The sequence below is a fragment of the Pavona decussata genome, unplaced genomic scaffold (assembly GCF_977016875.1).
Source record: "Pavona decussata unplaced genomic scaffold, jaPavDecu1.1 SCAFFOLD_252, whole genome shotgun sequence".
Classification (NCBI taxonomy): Eukaryota; Metazoa; Cnidaria; class Anthozoa; order Scleractinia; family Agariciidae; genus Pavona; species Pavona decussata.
This window is the reverse complement of record NW_028145655.1, coordinates 139,912-159,268: the sequence shown is the minus strand read 5'-3', so window position 1 is coordinate 159,268 and position 19,357 is coordinate 139,912. Positions and strand designations below refer to the sequence as shown.

Here is a 19,357-nt window from a genome sequence, read left to right as displayed (position 1 = left end):
TACTCCCTTAATCATAACTATAACAAAATTCTCAAATCTGATTGGCTATCAACAGCCATAATTCGCACATTAACAGGACAGTGTACACATCATGCCCTGTGTAATTGGACAGTTTACCTGTCATGCCTGATGTAATTGGACAGTGTGTGTCATTTTGTGTAATTAAATTAATCTCGAAACTTAACTCAACTGCTGTCTTCTATTTATTCACCAAAAAGTTAAACTGTTGGCTTTTTTCTCAAATTTTGTTGGAGTTAAGATTAAATGATAACAGGACTTTGTATCATCCAATTGTTTCTGTAACCATACATCCTCGGAGACCCAGGGGCAGTCAGTCGGGGGCGGGCGAAATAGCGCGAAGAAAGTTTTCAAGAACGAGCGAAGGAGCCCCTGGGTAACGAGTCTCACCGGACCATTTCGAAACGGCTTCGTGAATCCCGGCTCCCGATTGGGCAGAAAAAAACCTTTGTATTATTCTGCCCAACTGGCGAGCAGCAACTCTCGAATCACTTTCGTGTGTTCTTACACGGCGATTGTTGTCCCGCCATACTTGTCTGGTTCGTTCACTAAGGTTATGCGTGCGAGGGAAACTTTCAGTTTGACTTTTCTAACCGGAGATGAAAGGACTAATGATGACTTGGGAAATCGTTGCAGTTGCTAGCAGCAAAAACCTTTCCAATTTCCACCGAGAAAATTGTTTTTCTGACCGATCACAAGATGCCGTAAGTAATAGTTTATACGAAGGTGGGAAGTGATCATATCGATCGATGCTTGAAGCTCACATTTTTTAATGTATAGCTTCTTTAACTCATTCTTACTTACCTTTCGATTTGTTAGTTTTCTGTGTAAACAGCATTTGCACGGGCTTATCAAACTGAAACTTTCCCGCACGGCGTGCATTATTTTGGTGCACGAGCCAGACAAATATGCCGGGCGGCCAATGCGCGCATGCATTCGCACGGGTAAAGTATAAAAGCCTTACACTTAAGTTGCATGGTACACGTGAGGTAGTGTGTCAGAAGTGTCCATTCGTGTATGTTTGTATTTAACTCATAATGAATACCTCTGGAAATTTCTGTCGTACATGTGGTTGTGAGTTTTTGGATAAAAAAAGAAAGAGGAATATAACTGGCGAATTTGCCAAGATTTTCCAAGCTGTATTCAATGAAAATGTGAGTGAAAATGATGCTCTGCCTCGTGCAGTTTGTGATCGCTGCAAATACCAAATTGAAAAGGCATGGCGACAGTCTGAAGAAGCCAAAGAATACTTGTCAGTGTTAAAAAGAAAACACCCAGTGTCTCCTTTGTCATCAAGTTGTGGTGATGAACAAACAGTGACTCGCATAGAACGTAAGAAGAAGGGTCAGAGACTTGTGTTTGAATCCAGCTGCCCTAAACAAATGCCGGTAACAGCTGGTACATGTTCGACCAAAGAAAGTGGTCCTGTGTATATTCTACCCAGTTTATCAACACCATCTGCACCAGTGGTTTCTGCCTGTGTCAGTGAAGTGTCATCAACTTTACCTCTGGTCAGAAAAATGCACAATGTTGCAACGCAGACTGCAAAATCAAACTGTCAGTGCCACCCAAGTACTAAAAAGGGTACATGTGTAAAGGTAAGCAGCCAACATGATAAATACGAAGACAGTATCTGCAAAAGCTTAATTCCCCACCCATGGGCACTTAACTAGATCTTTTCTAGAAAAGTCACAAAAATATAGAGGTTTTGTTCTTACTTGAAAAAGAAAATTAACACTTCTAACAAATACCTGTAGTACATTTATTTTTACTTTGGTCCACTGGTTTTGTACCAATAAAAAAGTGCTTACATGTAATGAATGCTGTAGTACGAGGTGCATGAAGCCCCCAAACGCTTAAGCTCAGAGGGGTCAGGCAGGTATCTGTCTGGATTTGTCCTTTGGTAACCACAGGGTATTGGGTGGTGTGTTTTGCAATACCCTTTAGTTGAGTTGCAGCTGGTAATAAATCAGGACCCCCGCTGTCTTAATAGAGTACCTCAAAAGTACCTTAATATATTATTGAGTTACTTAAAACTTTGATAAAGGCCTTGACTATCATGCTGGAATCAACTATCACTTTGAAGATCAGGGCCTGTATCGTTTTATCTGTGTGGTTTATTTTTTGGATAAATAAAAGATGCCTCATAAAGAAAAATTAATTCTGTTGTCTGAATAATCAGTTCACTTATTATAATTATATTATTGTTTTCTAATCAACTGAAGGTAATTGTACACTTCAAATCCAAAACTGTGTCAAGGGAATTGCCTAAAGGTCTAAACAGTCTGGGGATTGCCCTTTGCTTAAGACGACCTAATTCAGGAATCAGCTCAGCAGCTTTCAAAACTAAGAAGCTGAGAAATTCATTCATTCATCGTATCTGCCTCCAAATCAACAAGGAGTGTCGCAAGCTGGAGAAGAAATCATTGCTAAAGAAAACAGCTGTCAGAGACCTCAAACACTTTCAGTGGAATGCAGTACTCAAGGAATGGAAGGAAGCCCCTACCTTTTACAAAATCCTTAAGACTATAGCAATGCCCCCCACAATTTCCAGGAACCTAAAGAGGAAGCAGCTGCTGAAGCCCATAATTGGTTCGGCTGGTGCAATACTGCTCAAGGGACGAAATTCAAGGTTATCTGCCGTGCAACACCTTGTTGGCCTTTCACTATTTTTAGGGCGGACACGGAAAAAGGTGAAGTAGTGTTCACTTAAGTTTATATGAGTGTTGTTGTTGTAAGACTAAGCTGGTGAATGGATTCCTAAAGGTGAGGTGGGGGGACTGCTTTCTGGCCAAAACAAAGTAACACATTACCTCAGTCCTGCAGGCCTCAAGTTTGGTCTAAGATAGGGGGGTGGGGGGGGGGGGTTACCACTGATACCTCCTGAAAGGATTAAACACAGATTGCTTTTTGAAGTTTTTGTTTTATTGGTTTTTTTGAGATGCTGCAGCAAATTATTGATTCATGAATTCAAAGTAAACTCATCAGTTGTTTTTGGAGACAATGTTACCTTTCAAGCTGAAGTATACATTGACTTGTTTATAATAATATATATACAACAGGGTTTCTCCAGACTACAGAAGCTTGGAATGACTGTTTGTAAAGCTGTAACAAATAGAAAGATTGCAGAAGTAGCGCTTGGCTACAACAAGAAAGTGAAGGCGTGGAAAGCCAGTGTTGAAAACAAAAGACAAGGGAATGGTACAGCCCCCACAAGTTCTGATCCCCAAGAAGAGGTAGTTCTGCATAAATGTTCATTGTCCAGAGTCATGAAATAGTTACACAAACAGTGCAATGCCCTTTTCAACGATAATGTTGTTTGTTAGGAGAAAACAGTAATGCATGTTTTATTATTATTATTATTATTATTATTATTATTATTATTTTTTTTTTACCTTTTTTAATACTTCTTTGTTGACTTGAATTTGAATGTATGCTCAAGGCGGTGCAACAGTTACAGCTTGCTGATGACAAAGGGGAAGAAAGTTCTGCAGTGGATACACCATCCCAAGATCCAAAGTTTGGTAATTGTCAAATCATGATTTGTAATCACCATACAGAATGTAACTTTTAATTATTAAACATTTTAGTAAACTTGGCTTACAGAACAATATGTTCTTCTATGCATTGGCTTTGTCTGAAGTTACCTCAGAGTACATTTTTTTAGATATCTTGTCAGCAGGAATAGCCTATACTAAATACTCCAACTGTCACTTGTATTTACCATTGCAAACTGAAATAATCTGTTATTTAAGAACAAACTAAAATTTGGGATAATATTAGGCTTTAAAAAATTAACAAGCATAGAATTCTTTTTTAGAGTTCATGTAGTTAGGTCACTAAAAGCATTTTGGCCTTTACATTACGTTTAAACAGACTGTGCAGATGTCCCAGATAGTATTGATTCAAGTTCATGTGACTCCCTTGTCAGTACTGTAAATCTAGACTTGGATGACAATGATGATTCTGGCCCAGAAGAATCCACACCAGTGCAGTGTGCTAATGGTGCATGTGACTATGGCTTGAATGGGGACAATCTGGACTGGCTAAGAAGACCCTCCATCTACTCCAAGGATAAGGACACTGAATCAGTACACTGGTTCAATTTGCTGGCTTATGACAACCGGGTTGCTGACTGGATTTTGAACAATGAAGAACCTATCAGAGATATTATGGAATTACCAAATTCAAGTTTCTTGCCATCTCCAGAAGAACATACTAGACTTAAGAAAGACTTTGTGGTTCTTGCATTACGCATCCTTACAAAGCATTGCAAGTTCTTTAATCAGTTTTCCCATATGGTTCCATCTCACATTCCTCACCAACACAGCAAGGAAATGAGCCAGCAGTCCCAGATTGTAGGTTTTAAATTTAATTGTTTTAATAATTATAATCTTCTCTTTATATCCATAAGTGATGCTTGTTATAAAATCTTCAGAGTTTGCCAACATCACATTTGAAAATGACAACTGGGAGTGTAGTCTTAGGTTACAAAATTGGTGCAACTTTTCTGTTGATTGTCTAAGTTTGTGTCCTGTTGCTGCTGTGCAGAAATATGAACTATGAAAAAAGGGCGTCGAGCAGACTACTTTATAAAGTCATTTATGTGTGTTCTGATTTTTGTCTTGTCCTACCTTGTTGTTGTTGTTGTTTTTTTTTTACAAGTATTTCATGTTATAATTTAAAACAGTATACCCATAATAACTGTGTAATGCATTCAAAATGATATATGAGTGTATACAATTAAGTCTGTGTTATCATGTGCTGATTTAGAAAATTGTGAAGGGGCCTAAATAACAACCAAACAGGGGCAAATGTAATTTTAAGGAGTGTTTGAATTCACAGGTTGCTGTAGAATATTTATTTTTTTGTTCACTAATAAGAACCTAGATTTTTCAAGTGACTTCACTTCTTAATTTTTACCTTTATAACTATCAAAAGCTATAAATTGTGGGATAGATTATTAATTTGTAATTATTTATAATATTTGAGTCAGCAAATGAACAGGGATCATTAGAGGGTGATAACTGATACATCTTTATTAATTTTAGCTTATACCTTTAATAAAAACATAGGTACACTTGGGTCTGCTGGAAAAAAATGAGAACAAGATTCCTGAAATGTTACAAATTCTGCAACACTGTAATGAGGAGTATGTTCCCACTGATGCAGACAAGGCAAGAATTCTTCAGACCATACATCTGGGTGGTGACCATTTAACTGTTGAACGTGCAATCAGTGCTGTTAATGCAGTTGCAGATGCAGATACACCCTATGAAAGACTCCAGGGCCTTATCCTAAAACATGAGGATTTCCACTGTGAAATGAATTTTCTACAGGTGATTATAAATACAGCAGGTTCATTTGATTTAAAACTTTGTTAGACTTCAAATCATTTTTGTCCTTTAGGTTGACACTAAGACTCCTCCACTGTGTGTATTACTTCTGGAATACCCTTTCTCTTAAAAAGAATGGTGTTTTTACTGATGCAGTAGCAATAATATCAGTGCGTTTAACCATAACAGACATTTACATATATAAATACAGTCATAAAGTAATACCTTCTGCCAATGAATTTCCTTTACAGTGCTTTTTAGAAGGCCCAGTTAGCTTAGCAAACACTATATACTAATAAATAGCTCCAAATGGATTTGTGGATGACAGCAGGAAGTCTACTTTTAAACTGCTTGGTATGATCATTTTATGAGTGAGTAATAATATTGTTATACCCAAGACATTACTTAACCATAAACATTATATTGCCCACATGGTATAATAGCCCCAAGTACATGTATATATAAAATTATATATATTACACAAAATATATGTTTGCAGATGCTGTTTGACTATCTCTACAAAAGCCAATCAGTGGGAGACTTGGGAACATTGTATCAGTTGAAAACAAGGCTGAACAGAAAAGATGTGAGTGACAAGGTGACTAAGTCATACCATGGATGTGAAGCTTTCTTCAACACTGTTGTAGATGGGTATATTGTTTATGCAGCCACACAATTTTTTGGCATGGAATCCCCCAACAGTACTCCTGAGTTAAACAAATTGGAACCTTCTAACAATGGTGAGCATGCTTCACAAAAACAGTTGTATGATGCAGTAGAGAAACTTGTTGAGAAGTATGTTCTTCTTGAAGCACAACCAACAGCAGTGCTCTTCAATGACATGCAACAAACAGAACAACCCCAGATTTTTGAATGTAGGTACCCAGATTGCAACAGGCAGTACCAACACGAGAAGAGGAGGAACAACCATGAAGTTTCAGTTCATGGATTAAACATCACAAATCATGCAGAACAAGATGAAAGGAGCCCTCCAGATCCTCGTAGTGAAGATGGGGTTTTTAATTATTCTCACAATATTGCCAAGACAGGTCTCCTTTTCAAAGATTTCCAAGACGCAATTAAAGAGGGAGATGGAGCAAGAGCTGAATACCTATGGAAATTTATGATGTTACTATTCAAAGTGAGTGGGAAGACAAAGTATGCTTTAGCAGCTGCGAGGCTCCATGCACAACTACATGCACTACTTACTCCTCAAGAGGCCCATTCTCTACGCTGGAATCGCACTGTAAATCTCAAGGGTGGCGTGGGGAGAAACATTGCAATCGACCAAGCTATGGAGCATGGTGTGAGAGACACAAACCAGCTGATGTATGGCCAAGGTGCAAACCTTTCTTTCCAGACAGCTCAGACTTATAGCAGGGCTAGTGATGATGTCAAGTCCATCATGGTGAATTTTGACCAGGCAAACAATGTCCGCAGAGAGTCAACAAAACACAAAAGAAGGGAAGATTCAGACATCACTACCGTGGTTGACATCTTAAAAGAAGTCAAAGCATTCAGTGAAGTTCCTGGAAGAACACACCCTAATATTGGATCCATCCCTAAAGACCCCATTTCTGTCCTTGACTTTGCAGACTTGAATGCCTGGTTAACCAAGCACAAGAAGAGCTGGATTAATTTGTTTTAGATGATATTTTATCAACATTTAGAAGGAAACATTCATACTAAATTGTTCATTCACTAAGGCTAATAAAGTAAAGATGGCTGCACACAAATTTGATTTGAACCTTCAATGATGGTATCAAACCAATTAGTGGTAATGCACTTTCCTCATCAAGCCAAAATATTATTAACTAATTCCAGACTTTGACCCCTACCTTTGGCAGTCTTTCATTCAAAACAATAATGAATTCCATTGTTACAGTGTACAATTACTGGATATTTGAAAACAATTGGAATTAAATATAGCAGCTATCAGTACCAACTAAAAAAGACTTTTTTTTACATTTTGTCAACTTGTGTTCTTTGACATGTATATGCTATAGAGTAGGACATAAAGGTATCAAAATTAAGCAGCTTATTCAAACATGTGTCAACATAAGTAGTTTAAATATCATCATAGCCTTATAACACATTACTAACAGTAAATTCTTATCATATTTCTTATTATTTGACTTCTCTGTAGAAATAATTACTGTAAGTTGTATTTACGGTACCTGTGGATAAACAGCAAACATAATGAAAGTCCTACTTAGGGGAGATGTGTTTTACAACTGTTGATCCTGACTTTCTTGTTGTAGGTCTGTAAACACTTTACATAGGCAATTATACACTTTGAATGCATGCTGTACACTCAGAACTGGAATTTCTTCAATAATGTCATCAACACAGAACAAAAAATCAAACTTAGAGACTGTAGCTTCAATTATGCAATCAGAGAAGCAAGTGATTTGGTCAATGTTTGAAAAAAAACAATGCTGACTTGATTTTATCACTTCCTGACGCATGCTCTCCTGACTCTCTTTTAACAGAACCTTCAATGCGCTTCTATCACTGTCATTTACACTTCTCGACTTCGGGACATCATTAGCAGTTTCCAGAGACATCTTTGATACCATACTTCCTCTATTTTGCTGACAGTTTTGTTCACATGAACAATCTTCAGCACACACATCACAACAGAGATGCTTTTTGTCTGTTACACTTCCTTGACTTATGTCTTCAAAAAATTCAAGAATTTGCCTTCTTCGACAGGAGTTAGACTTTACATAATTCAGCATCTCTGGGGTACACTGGCGGAGTTGCCTTCCATGAAACATTAATAATGCCTCTGAAGATTTGCTATCCCTACCAGCTCTTCCCATTTCTTGGACATATGACTCAAGGTCACTGGGAGGTCCATAGTTTATTACATTATACAAGCCCTTAATGTCTACACCCATTCCAAGAGCATTTGTTGCAATGACAATTCTGACCTTACCATTAGGATCCTTGAGTGACTGCAGGACATGTTCTTGGATGGAAGGTGAAGTGCCACTGTGGTACATGGACACCATTCGATTGGAAGACTTTTTCTCAGCACCATTTGGGTAGTATGCTTTGTCCAACAAACTACTCATGAAAAAGTGGTAGAGCTCCCCACAAGTTTTGTAATCTCTTACATAAATAAGTGTTCGAGGGCATCCAATGCTCATTTCCTGTAACTCCCTAGCAAGCCATGTAAAATTAACAGAAATGTCACTGGTCACCTTTAAAACAAAAAGCTTGATATTCTTTCTGTTAGGACTAACTGTTATTTCTAGGCATTTGTTTAAACTCAAACTTTTGATGATTTTATTTCTTGTTGAAGAGGAAGCAGTTGCTGTAAGGGCTAAAAATGGAACTTGCTTTGGCAAAAAAGACCTGATCTCACCAACATGACCACACCACTTCCTAAATGGCTCGTTATCATCCTTCTTCTCACCCCTAAAGAGACCAGACAAGTGAATTTGTAACAGAGGTTAAAGAATAACATTCTACATAAAATTATTTAGTATAACAAGTACAGGAAATAACATGCTAGCATTATTGTATATACAAGAACCACTAAAAATAAATACAATTGTTAATGTATAATACAAAATAATTTTTATTGTACACAGTTTGTACGATTTCCACTTTAAATGTATTACGTGTAGCTACAGTTATACTGGTCGCACATAGGACTGTCAATGCACATCTGTATTATTAGAAATGATTATTATTAGATGATTGTGACCTTAAAGAAACTGGATTTGATTTTGAGTTAATGCACAGTGATACACCATGGAGACTTGATGATTCACACTTTGTTGGCTATCTGTGGCACTTTTATATCAGTCTTATATCCTGGCAAAATGTTCATGTGTAGCACCAATATTTAAAACAAAAATTATTAATGTGAAATATAATATGCCATGTTTCAGTGGATACTGGTAATTTATATCATGGCTTTTCCTGCAAATCTCCATTTGGCATAGAAAACCTTACCATCCCTAATTATTTTACTTGTATATTTATAACAATGTGCTTAGAAATCAGCATACAGCCAAACACAAATTTCTGTTGTAATTCATTCTTTAATTTATTGTACAGCTGTTAATAAACACTAAAGCTTTAAGTTTCTTACCAGTGGACAACAGTGTGAACTTCATCACAGACAACAGCAACAACATTGCGCCTGTAGTGCAACTGCGAAAACATTTCTCTGAACTTTGTATCCCCAACAAATGATTCTGGACTTCCATATAAGAACTGTGATTTAACCTTTCCCTCAATAATATCTTTGTCTTGTTTCTCGCTTTCTCCAATGAAGGCAGCTTCAAAGCCAACAGACCTCAAGTAACCGACCTGATCTTTAACAATCGAACTTAACGGGGAAACCACAATTACCACTGGAGATGAAGGCACATCGAAACCCTGGTCATATAAAGCTTTATAAACGCTTGGTAAGAGCTGAAATGTCAGGCTTTTACCGAATCTAGTGGGTAGTGACGCAAACACATCCTTTCTGTGAACCACATGCTCAACAATTAACTTCTGTTCAGGCTTTAGATAATCAACGTCTGGAATTGACTTCAGACTTTCCGCAATCGCTTTTCTAATTTCTGTGCTAGTCGGAGTAATGGAAGCCATCTTCAATAACTACTTTGCTACTTTACAGAATTAAGCGAGAAAGTGTAAGTAAGGCTTTTACACTTTACCCATGCGAATGCATGCGCGCATTGGCCGCCCGGCATATTTGTCTGGCTCGTGCACCAAAATAATGCACGCCGTGCGGGAAAGTTTCAGTTTGATAAGCCCGTGCAAATGCTGTTTACACAGAAAATTAACAAATCGAAAGGTAAGTAAGAATGAGTTAAAGAAGCTATACATTAAAAAATGTGAGCTTCAAGCATCGATCGATATGATCACTTCCCACCTTCGTATAAACTATTACTTACGGCATCTTGTGATCGGTCAGAAAAACAATTTTCTCGGTGGAAATTGGAAAGGTTTTTGCTGCTAGCAACTGCAACGATTTCCCAAGTCATCATTAGTCCTTTCATCTCCGGTTAGAAAAGTCAAACTGAAAGTTTCCCTCGCACGCATAACCTTAGTGAACGAACCAGACAAGTATGGCGGGACAACAATCGCCGTGTAAGAACACACGAAAGTGATTCGAGAGTTGCTGCTCGCCAATTGGGCAGAATAATACAAAGGTTTTTTTCTGCCCAATCGGGAGCCGGGATTCACGAAGCCGTTTGGAAATGGTCCGGTGAGACTCGGTACCCAGGGGCTCCTTCGCTCGTTCTTGAAAACTTTTCGCCCGCCCCCGACTGACTGCCCCTGGGTCTCCGAGGATGGTAACCATACTCACGATTAAACAATAACTAATCACTGATTTTCTTAATCACTCGTACGGTTACAGACCAAATTGGCTCCACTCAGTCCTTTTACCATTATCAATTGTACATGTGCAACATAAGGTCCATTCACAATCCATTCACAAACTTGTTTTGTCACTTGCAAAATCTAAAAGAACCTAAATCTGAAATCAAAAAGCATATTCCATCAGGTTAAAGACAATAGGGAAACCACAAACTTGAATAGCCATTTAAATACAGCTGTTGACAAATGGTATAGGTGTCCAACTTGAGTTATCCAATTTGAACAAGTTGTAATCGGACATCTGCAATTGAATTCCCAGGTTTTTTCGTTCCTATGATGGTACAAATAGGCATGTGGAGAACCAATCAGATTCAAGAGTTTCGCTATTAGCACTACAATAAATATATCTTATTACATGTAAGCCTGGTTCACACTAGCAACATAAAAACAAATGATAAAGTGTATCGCCCTAGATCACAGTAAAGGTACAGTAAGCTGTGGTAAGGGTTTCTGTACCAGGGCTCAAAATAACGGCCGGTCAACGGATAATGTCTGGAATGATTGGAGTGTTGACTGGTCAACCTTTCGTCTCGCCAGTCATGGTGACTGGTCACATTCAATCGTATTGAAGATGAAATAAATTAAAATTCCCATGCTGTTCAGTTGTTATCAGTATGTAGCGTGTTGCTGTGTATTGCGGATCTTTGATCTGAAATCCTGGGTGAAATGCAACCAGAACCGTTATTTACAACCTCGCGCATTGAAACAGACATCGGGGTTCACGCACTTCCAGTCGCACAATTAAAAATATTTTCACTTTCATTAGTTAATTTATTACTTAGTTTGTTTTCATTTCGCCGCTGTAATTTATTACTATTGTTGACTATGATTGCTTTAAAGTACTAAAAGCTCTAAGCAACGCCTTTTTGGAAATACATAAGGCCAGTTTTGCTTCATGTGCCCTTGTTTTAAGAGTTATTAATGTTGTAAATTTGCACAGCCAGAAAAGATACCTGACCAAGCTAAAATGAATATGACCGGTTATCACTTCCCGGGGACTCTGCGGAAATTATTTCGAGCCCTGTGCACTTGCCTTGTTTTAAAGAACAAACTTTGTCATGTCATTCGTGAAGCGTTGGTTACACTGATAAATTATTTGAAAACTGCTTAAACTGATTGAAAACAATAACCTTTACTAAAACACTGAAAAAAAACAAACAAACAAATAGTTGAATAGTGAAACAATGGCGAACCAACTGTATGATAGTCATGATGTTGTAACACATCTTTACTGAGTAGCACCTATTGTTTTGTATCAAGCACGATTAGCATATAATTTTCAAATTGTAACCAACGCATTCGATCACATTATAATATTTTACTTTAGTCTTATTATCACCTTAGTTATCCCCATGGCAAATACAGCATGTGTGTTGACTCTTGCCAGAGCGATGTTCACTCCGTTGTTCTGATGCGACAAGGCAATCCCGGTGGCGATGTAATGTTAGCGATTCGATGTCGGGGAGTTTCGCAAAAACATGGAAAGTACCGCAGATCGAGATGAGAGAGAACGATCGATCCACACGAACTATAAACACTCGCATAGTTCGAAGATATCGAGCCTAAAATTCAAACGCCTCTCATGTGATCATTTATGTGGCGTATCATTGGTTAATTTTGTTTGCCGAAGGGGCCAAATGCTTCCCAGGTCACTCGCGTGCCGTTACTGCCGTCTCAAAACTCAGCGAACAACATCGCTTACTAGGGGATACTTCATGTAATTTTCTATTGTTTATGTTTTTGGCGCTCTTTCTCCGACATCATGCGGGACTTTCAGGATTTCTTGATTTTGCGTGCTTATAGAACGGCAACAAGGAAGGTGAGGAATCTCTCAATAAACAAGAAAGAGGTCCTTTAAGTAGAGGAAAAAAAGTCTTGAAGAACGGCGGCGGATGACGAACAAAAAGGAAACATGCGCTGCATCGACCAAATACTTGCAAAGAGAAACTCCACAAAAAGAACGAATTCTCTCTTTCTTGCAAGAAAGTATTAACCTTACGCATTTAAAAATGGTGACAATACAAGGAGGCTCAAATAATTCTTCATCAGAAGACTGGAAAAACCCCTTGGTTTTCTCGATTTGGAGCGAGACCAAAGGTAAGCTTTTAATTCCTTTTTTATACGTGTGTCGAGCTTGAAGTCACCTCTTGCCTTATTGATCCCAGTGAGCACTTGTTCATGCAAGGTATCTACAGCTAAGTAAAGCGGGGAAAACTCTTTCTTTCCAACCTTCAATTAAATACTAAATACTAATAACTAAATACTAATTTGGCTTCACAGTCTAACATATTTATTGGTCCCAGGTGGAAATCTTATTAAGATCTTGTAAGATCTTACAAGATCTTGTAAGAATCTTATAAGAATGAAAATAACAGGAAGATCTTAATAAGATCTTGTTAAGATTTCATATCTTAATAAGATCTTACAACACTTCTTAATAAAATCTTAATACAAACTATACAATCTTCAGCATTTTAAGATCTTATAAGATCTTACAAGATCTTACTAAATTCTTGTAAGATACTTGTAAGAATCTTGATAAAATCCTCAACCTAACAATCAATAAGATCTTAAACAGCTTTTAATAAGATCTTATCCATTTCTTAATATTTTCTTATTAAGATCTTATCAAAATTTGTAACAAGATCTTATTAGCAATCTTGTTAAGATCTTAAGAATTAACTTACAAGAATCTTGTTAAGATCTTACTATAAATTAAAAATAAGATCATAAACATATTTTGATAAGATCTTACCTATTTCCTAATGTTTTCTTAATAAGATCTTAAAGTGCCTATCACCCCTACCCAATTCCTTTCATTCTCAAAAGTAGACGTAGAAAGTAAGCCAAAACAAGCAAAATAATGAGATTTGAAGTTATTCTCGATTTTTAAAACGCGATCGAAATCACAATTTCCGAAGTTAAAACCGCGCCATTAGAGGACTGGCACTAGTAAGTTGTGACGTCGACCCAGTATCTCGATAACAAGCACACAACAAAACAGTAGTGAGTCGGAGTGAATTCTACGCGAGCTGTTTGGGATTTCTGGCCGATTTTTTAGCCCAAAAGCCGAACACTGACACCGAATCCGAGCAAAGCTACAACTCAGATGATTCAGAATTTAACTACAACCCTGGCTACGTGATTGACGCGACGATCAAGCACGTAAAATAGGAATGGAAGGCCTACACAACTCCTACTCGCATGTTTAGCGCTTCTATCTCAGTCTTGATTAATTTAGCTTCTTGTATGTTTACAGCGGGTTGGCATGACGATTTGAAGGATTTGTATGATAATCATAGAACAAAACCATGTGCTTAACTGCCGCATGTTTTGTATTTTGATCTCAAAGTACATTTTGCATGGGTTTAGAGTTCTGCGTTTAGCCCCTGTTTATTTATCTTGTTGTTTCTGTTTAGCCACTGTCGCTCTTATGCCATTTCATTTTACTACATGTAGTATTTAGATCTAGTTTGGCTCGTTTCAGTTCGCGGTCCAGTGACAGTACAGCTTCTAGTTAGGATTAAACCGTGTGATAATCTTTAACCTCCGAAAGCGACCGCCATTGTTGTTATCTTTGTTAGGATTCAACTGTGTAATTACATCAGTTTAGCTTACAGTTTTTGTATTGCGGGGCCCGGCCATTTGTTTTTGTGGCAAGATGTTGTGTCTCTGATCGTTGGTATTTGTTTTTTGATCCTTTCTCTAGCACTGTAGATTTCTCCGAGAGCTATGCAATGCGTGAAATTGAGGGCTTAAGTTTGTTTAGTTACGGCTTCGTTTTTGCATGACCCTTTGCATCGCCTCGCTTCGCTGAGGTTTGTGTTGGGGGAGCTTGCTGTTTTCTAAATATTTGAAATCTTTCGGTTTTAAAGAATATTTTACTGGGGCCCGAGGGAAGTGTAAATAAGCAAGACTATTCCTATGAACAAGAGGCTTGCCTTTTGTCAACGAAACCACCACATCAAATATTACTTCGCGGCAACATGCGGGCCACTGAGGAGACATCTTTCGTGGCGTAAATATAAGCTTGTTCAGTTGATATTTTTACCGTTTTTAAATTGTTTTTTTTAGCTGAAATTGATCTGGTAGAAAGAGAAGTAAAAAGGCACAACGTTTGGAAAGCCGTTGCGTGTGTTATTTTTCAAAATATCTCGATTTCCAGGGAAGAAAAGCCGACCTTTTGAGCAGTATGTCAATCGACCGAGATGTTCGATTGACTCTTTACCTCGTTCTTCACAGACAAATTCAAGACTGAAGCTTTTTTAAAAAGAATGATCTGTTCTTCTTGGAAAGGCTACTAAAGAACTAGCTTTATCATGTCACTGTGGCCCTTCATCTGCTCGCCAACAGACAGCAGTCTCAGAAGTAAGAGACTCCATTCGCCTCTTCGCATTCTTGTGAGGTAGACCAATTATAAATTAAAATAAGTTTACTATTTGTAATTTCAGTACCTTTGTTTTGGCTGCACCTATCAGCTTAAATACAAAAATGGAAACATTTCTTACCCGGCTCGTTCGCTCGTTCGCGGCGATGTTTGGCAATGGTTTAAATCAGTACACCTGGACTTGTGGTCACCGCTTTAGCATGGGCAGTTGGCGTCACATTAATACCGATATCATCTCGTTTCAGTCTTAAGAGGATTGGCTTGTTACTCACTTCATCAATAAATCAGAATCGACGCATGCAGTCGTCGTTCGTGAAGTGCTTGGAGCATATTGATGATTTTCCGGGTTAGCCCGCTTTTGTTTCATGAAATCGATCTATTTCTTTCTGCATTTCCTTGCTTCATCATTATCGAACAGTATAGCGTGCAGAACTATACCCTTCTACATAACTGAGAAGGCCGCATATTCACCTACCATATACCTTCCTGGCACATTCCAAGTTCAGTACAGAGAATGTAGTGACAAATGAGCAAATGCTCTGTGGCTGAGATACCGGGTCGACGCCACAAACTTGTTAGAACCCAGTCTCTCAACTGCTCCTTTTTGTATTCAATATGGCGGAAAACGGCCTATTTTGGGCGATTTTGTCGTCTGATAAAAACAAAACGAAACATGGAGTACGATTTATTTCTTCGCAAAGCGTCTTAGACATGCATAAATTTTCGAAATTCATTAAAACTGTGTAAGGGTGATAGGCACTTTACTCGAAATTTGTACCAAGATCTTACAACCATTCTGATTAAGATCTTACCACCTTACAATAATCTTTGTAAGATCTTAGCATAAACAAAGAATAAGATCTTTTAAAAACAGTTCTTATGAAGATCTTGTAAAACAAAAACAAAAACTTCTTCTTTGGTTCAATTTTTTATTAAGATCTCATAATATCTTACAAGAATCTTGACAGGATCTAAGAATAAACATGCCAGCAAGACTCTCACACTGACTGTGATAATCTCTTTACTTTCTTTGAAATTTAGTTGTTTGTTGTGACATCTTGTACATCTTAATACTGTTTTCTTCAGTGTTCTAAGTTGATAAATGCTATGTAGACATGTGTGTTTCTAAACAAAGGCTTAAAAGATATGACTGTTAAGACTTACAGTTTGCAGTTTACAGATTGTATTTGCATAAAAAAAAAAAAACTAAATGCACAGTCCTACACTGAAACTCATTTGTGAAAACATTATTACTTACAAACCTGCATTAATGAATCTCAACTCCATTTAATGCCAGAAAGAACAAAAATGCTTTACATCATAATTTCTACGATTTTCATGCACAATGCTAGCTTTTAAAATGAGCAAGAAAACGTGGAAAAGCGTGGAATCACAGCAACACCGACAGCCATCTTGGATTTCATTCAGACTGGGAAGACTGGGCACCATTTTGGTCAGCAGATATGCCACTGCAGGCTCGGAGAAAAGACCGTTTCATGTTAGATTTTAGGCGGGATTCAAGTATACAGCACTCATTTCCTCTGGATTTTGCCTCTGTTAAGCTAAAAAAAATGATGGCTTTGAGCAGCAAACCGTGGACAACCACTTTTTAGAAAGAGGTAAGTTTCGTTACCAATTATTTTGTGAAAGACTGCTTGAAAATGTGTGATTGTCCACGCGAATTACAGACATTTACATATGCATGCTGCTTCTTGAAGATTGTTGAGGTGGTCATTCCCTATTTAGTTTTTATATGAAGCCTTTGCAAACGTTTTTACGGAGTAATTTGTAGCCGGGTTGATATCATGACAGAGTTGGTATAAGCTGAAGACTTGAGTGATCGATCTTGATTTGGCTTGAAGATCAGTTTATGATCTTCATGGAGTGTATGACTCATTTTACTCACATCGGGAACCTAACAAGATTGTTATGGGTGAGAAGCTCACTGCAACATTGTCTAAATTAAAGTTAATAGCAGCTTAGTGGTCACTGTGATCACTTAGAAGAACTGATTTAAAGTGCACAATTTTCTGTTTTACTGTAGATTTTCAACTCCTATCTCCTTTTTGTTGTCAAGGTTGAGACTCAAGACTGCAACTTTAGAGTCAAGTCAACAAATCCTGCTCAATAAAGTCACTTATAATTATGACCGCTGGAATCTATTTTAACTGATTTAATTTTGTTATGAATTGTGACTTCTGCTAATTCTACTCAGGAACAATAATACTAAATAAAATTTTGTAACTTACATAATGGCAGTATTTGATCAGTACTTGATATCACAGTTGAAAACAGCAAGCAATAAATATTATAAAGGGAACACTAAGTAACAATCCTTTTGATCAATGCAATCATTTTTTCTTATAAATTAGGCTTTTATGAACTTATCAAACCTGCATTAGGAATACTAATATTTAGCACATTGTAAATGGTTCAGCCTACACTCTGGAGTTTTGTAAGCATAAAAGAAATGTAAATGGGCAATTGGCTTAGAGAAATCCTCACAAAATAAACTGAAAAGTGGCATTCTCGTGCGGTTCACACAATGATGATGTACATGTAATCCTGCTCTTCAGTGGGTTGTGGCTTAATCCAGCGACATTCCATCCCCAACATTTGTAAAACAAATAATTATTGTTTTTAGTTGCTTCACTGAGTGTCTCTTGTATATTGGTGCCATTCTTTTAGCTGAAAAGTTGAAAGGCTCTGCTCGCAAACGGTATAAACTCTCAATAGTTGTTGAAACGCTGCTCCCCTTTCCTCTTGGTCAATGTTGTTTGGGCAAATTGGCGTGCAGGTCATGATTGCTTCCATTGTACTTTACGTAGGAGGAGGAGGGAGGGAGACACTTCTAACAAACAGTGTTTCAACATTTTGACGCCAATAGAAGGCTGCTGTCAGCATTTGCTTAGAGGCAAACAGTACATGATGATTTGACCAATGGAGGCATACACTTAACCTTAGTTAATAAATAATTATTGTTCTAATTGGTAGCTTTTTTAGCAAGGAAATTAGCAAAAAATTAGGAAAATAGCATAAAAAATGATATCTTGTTCTTTTGTTTTTAATTATTTTTCTTTTTTTCTCCACAGGGGCCATACAGGATAATTTCAAGCTTTCATGTTTTCTTGCTTTTAACATGCAACTGAAAGGAATTATTGGGGTTTTTTGTTTTATGTTTATTTTTTAACACTAAAGAGCATTATTGTACCAGTGGAAACCAAGCTCTTATTCATATGTACAAGTGTTTTTAAGGTTGCTTCTTTCTTGGGAAATAATACTGGCAAATAATAATTCTCTGGATTGTTTAGAAAGGCTTTAAAGCTGCCAGATTAATTAAGTCAAATAGATTATTATTAGTGCTTCATTAATTGATGCAAATAGAAGAAAAAGTTACATGTACACTGTAGAACTTTATCCTAGTCTGGAGAACATTTGTTGGTAAAGGTTTGTTTCTGTCACTCTTGTGGATTACAATAATAATTATAGTGCTGTTGATCTTGTGAGCATGCATCACAAGAACTTGAATATATGTCTTGTAAAAAAGCTGTATATGGCATTGTAGTCAATGAAAGTTTCCATCATGTTAACTTTGTGAAGATTGTTGTGATAAATTTATTTCACAATAGCCAAGATTTAGCAATAAAAAGGTTATCACACATGATTTTTCTTGTTGGTTATGGTTTTACAATGGCCCATCCTTTGAATCTAAGTGCTATGAGCATATCCACCTCAAGTCAGTTTCTAGGTACGCATAGATTTTGTATTGTAAGCAAGCTGTGATCAAACTCTGAGGAACACATGATTCTAGTTTAATTTTGAATTAACCAGTGTAGGTCATTGCCAGAAATGTCAGGGCAATCCAAAGGAAAATTTAAGTATACACTTCAGGTTTTTCCCTATTTTGCAGCTTGCTTGAAAAGCAAAATCAAATCTTGGCCCTTCAATTTATCCTGGTTATGGATCTCCCAAGACTTTCTACAATTTTAATTCGTAAGATCCTGACAATATCTTAGAAAAACATTTGAAGAGATCTTGTCGAAATCTTGTAAGATCTTGGTAAGAATCTTATGAAATCTTGTAAGATATTGGTAAGAATCTTATAAAGTCTTGTAAGAATCTTATGAAATCTTGTAAGATCTTGGTAAGAATCTTATGAAATCTTGTAAGATCTTGGCAAGAATCTTATGACATCTTATAAGATCTT

The 19,357-nt window shown here is 37.2% G+C and overlaps 3 protein-coding genes and 2 long non-coding RNA genes across 6 annotated transcripts in view; 4 read left to right on the top strand and 1 right to left on the bottom strand.

The window, feature by feature from the left end:
* The window catches only part of LOC146456960 (scavenger receptor cysteine-rich domain-containing protein DMBT1-like), a gene marked incomplete at its 3' end in the record, with an annotated part of 596,400 nt that overhangs the window by 492,326 nt on the left and 84,717 nt on the right, over window positions 1-19,357 (top strand). The window lies entirely within an intron of this gene.
* LOC146456967 (uncharacterized) lies at window positions 594-7,118 on the top strand. Its single transcript, XM_085092492.1, has 7 exons — window positions 594-1,616; window positions 2,244-2,711; window positions 3,081-3,254; window positions 3,461-3,542; window positions 3,895-4,376; window positions 5,094-5,357; window positions 5,854-7,118. The coding sequence occupies exons 1-7, from the start codon at window positions 1,056-1,058 to the stop codon at window positions 7,000-7,002; spliced, it is 3,180 nt and encodes a 1,059-aa protein (XP_084948618.1). The 5' UTR covers window positions 594-1,055; the 3' UTR covers window positions 7,003-7,118.
* LOC146456966 (uncharacterized) lies at window positions 7,496-10,355 on the bottom strand. Its single transcript, XM_085092493.1, has 2 exons — window positions 9,463-10,355; window positions 7,496-8,780 (listed from the first exon to the last, which is right to left on the bottom strand). The coding sequence occupies exons 1-2, from the start codon at window positions 9,966-9,968 to the stop codon at window positions 7,583-7,585; spliced, it is 1,704 nt and encodes a 567-aa protein (XP_084948619.1). The 5' UTR covers window positions 9,969-10,355; the 3' UTR covers window positions 7,496-7,582.
* Window positions 12,482-19,357, top strand: part of LOC146456959 (uncharacterized) — a 124,133-nt gene continuing 117,257 nt past the window's right edge. Inside the window, exon 1 of one of the 2 annotated variants that reach the window (XR_014858665.1) lies at window positions 12,482-12,860. This is a non-coding gene — a long non-coding RNA (uncharacterized LOC146456959). The remainder of the gene's footprint in view (window positions 12,861-19,357) is intronic. The other variant, XR_014858664.1, reaches the window with a different exon arrangement.
* Window positions 15,916-18,814, top strand: LOC146456965 (uncharacterized). Its single transcript, XR_014858655.1, has 2 exons — window positions 15,916-16,769; window positions 17,195-18,814. It is a non-coding gene; the product is annotated as an uncharacterized LOC146456965 (long non-coding RNA).

Coding starts and splice junctions, on each gene's coding strand:
- LOC146456967 (XM_085092492.1), top strand. CDS start 1,056: ATGAATACCTCTGGAAATTTCTGTCGTACATGTGGTTGTGAGTTTTTG. Junction 1,617..2,243: donor AAAAGGGTACATGTGTAAAG/GTAAGCAGCCAA, acceptor AATCAACTGAAG/GTAATTGTACACTTCAAATC. Junction 2,712..3,080: donor TAGGGCGGACACGGAAAAAG/GTGAAGTAGTGT, acceptor TATATACAACAG/GGTTTCTCCAGACTACAGAA.
- LOC146456966 (XM_085092493.1), bottom strand. CDS start 9,968: ATGGCTTCCATTACTCCGACTAGCACAGAAATTAGAAAAGCGATTGCG. Junction 8,781..9,462: donor GTTCACACTGTTGTCCACTG/GTAAGAAACTTA, acceptor TGGTCTCTTTAG/GGGTGAGAAGAAGGATGATA.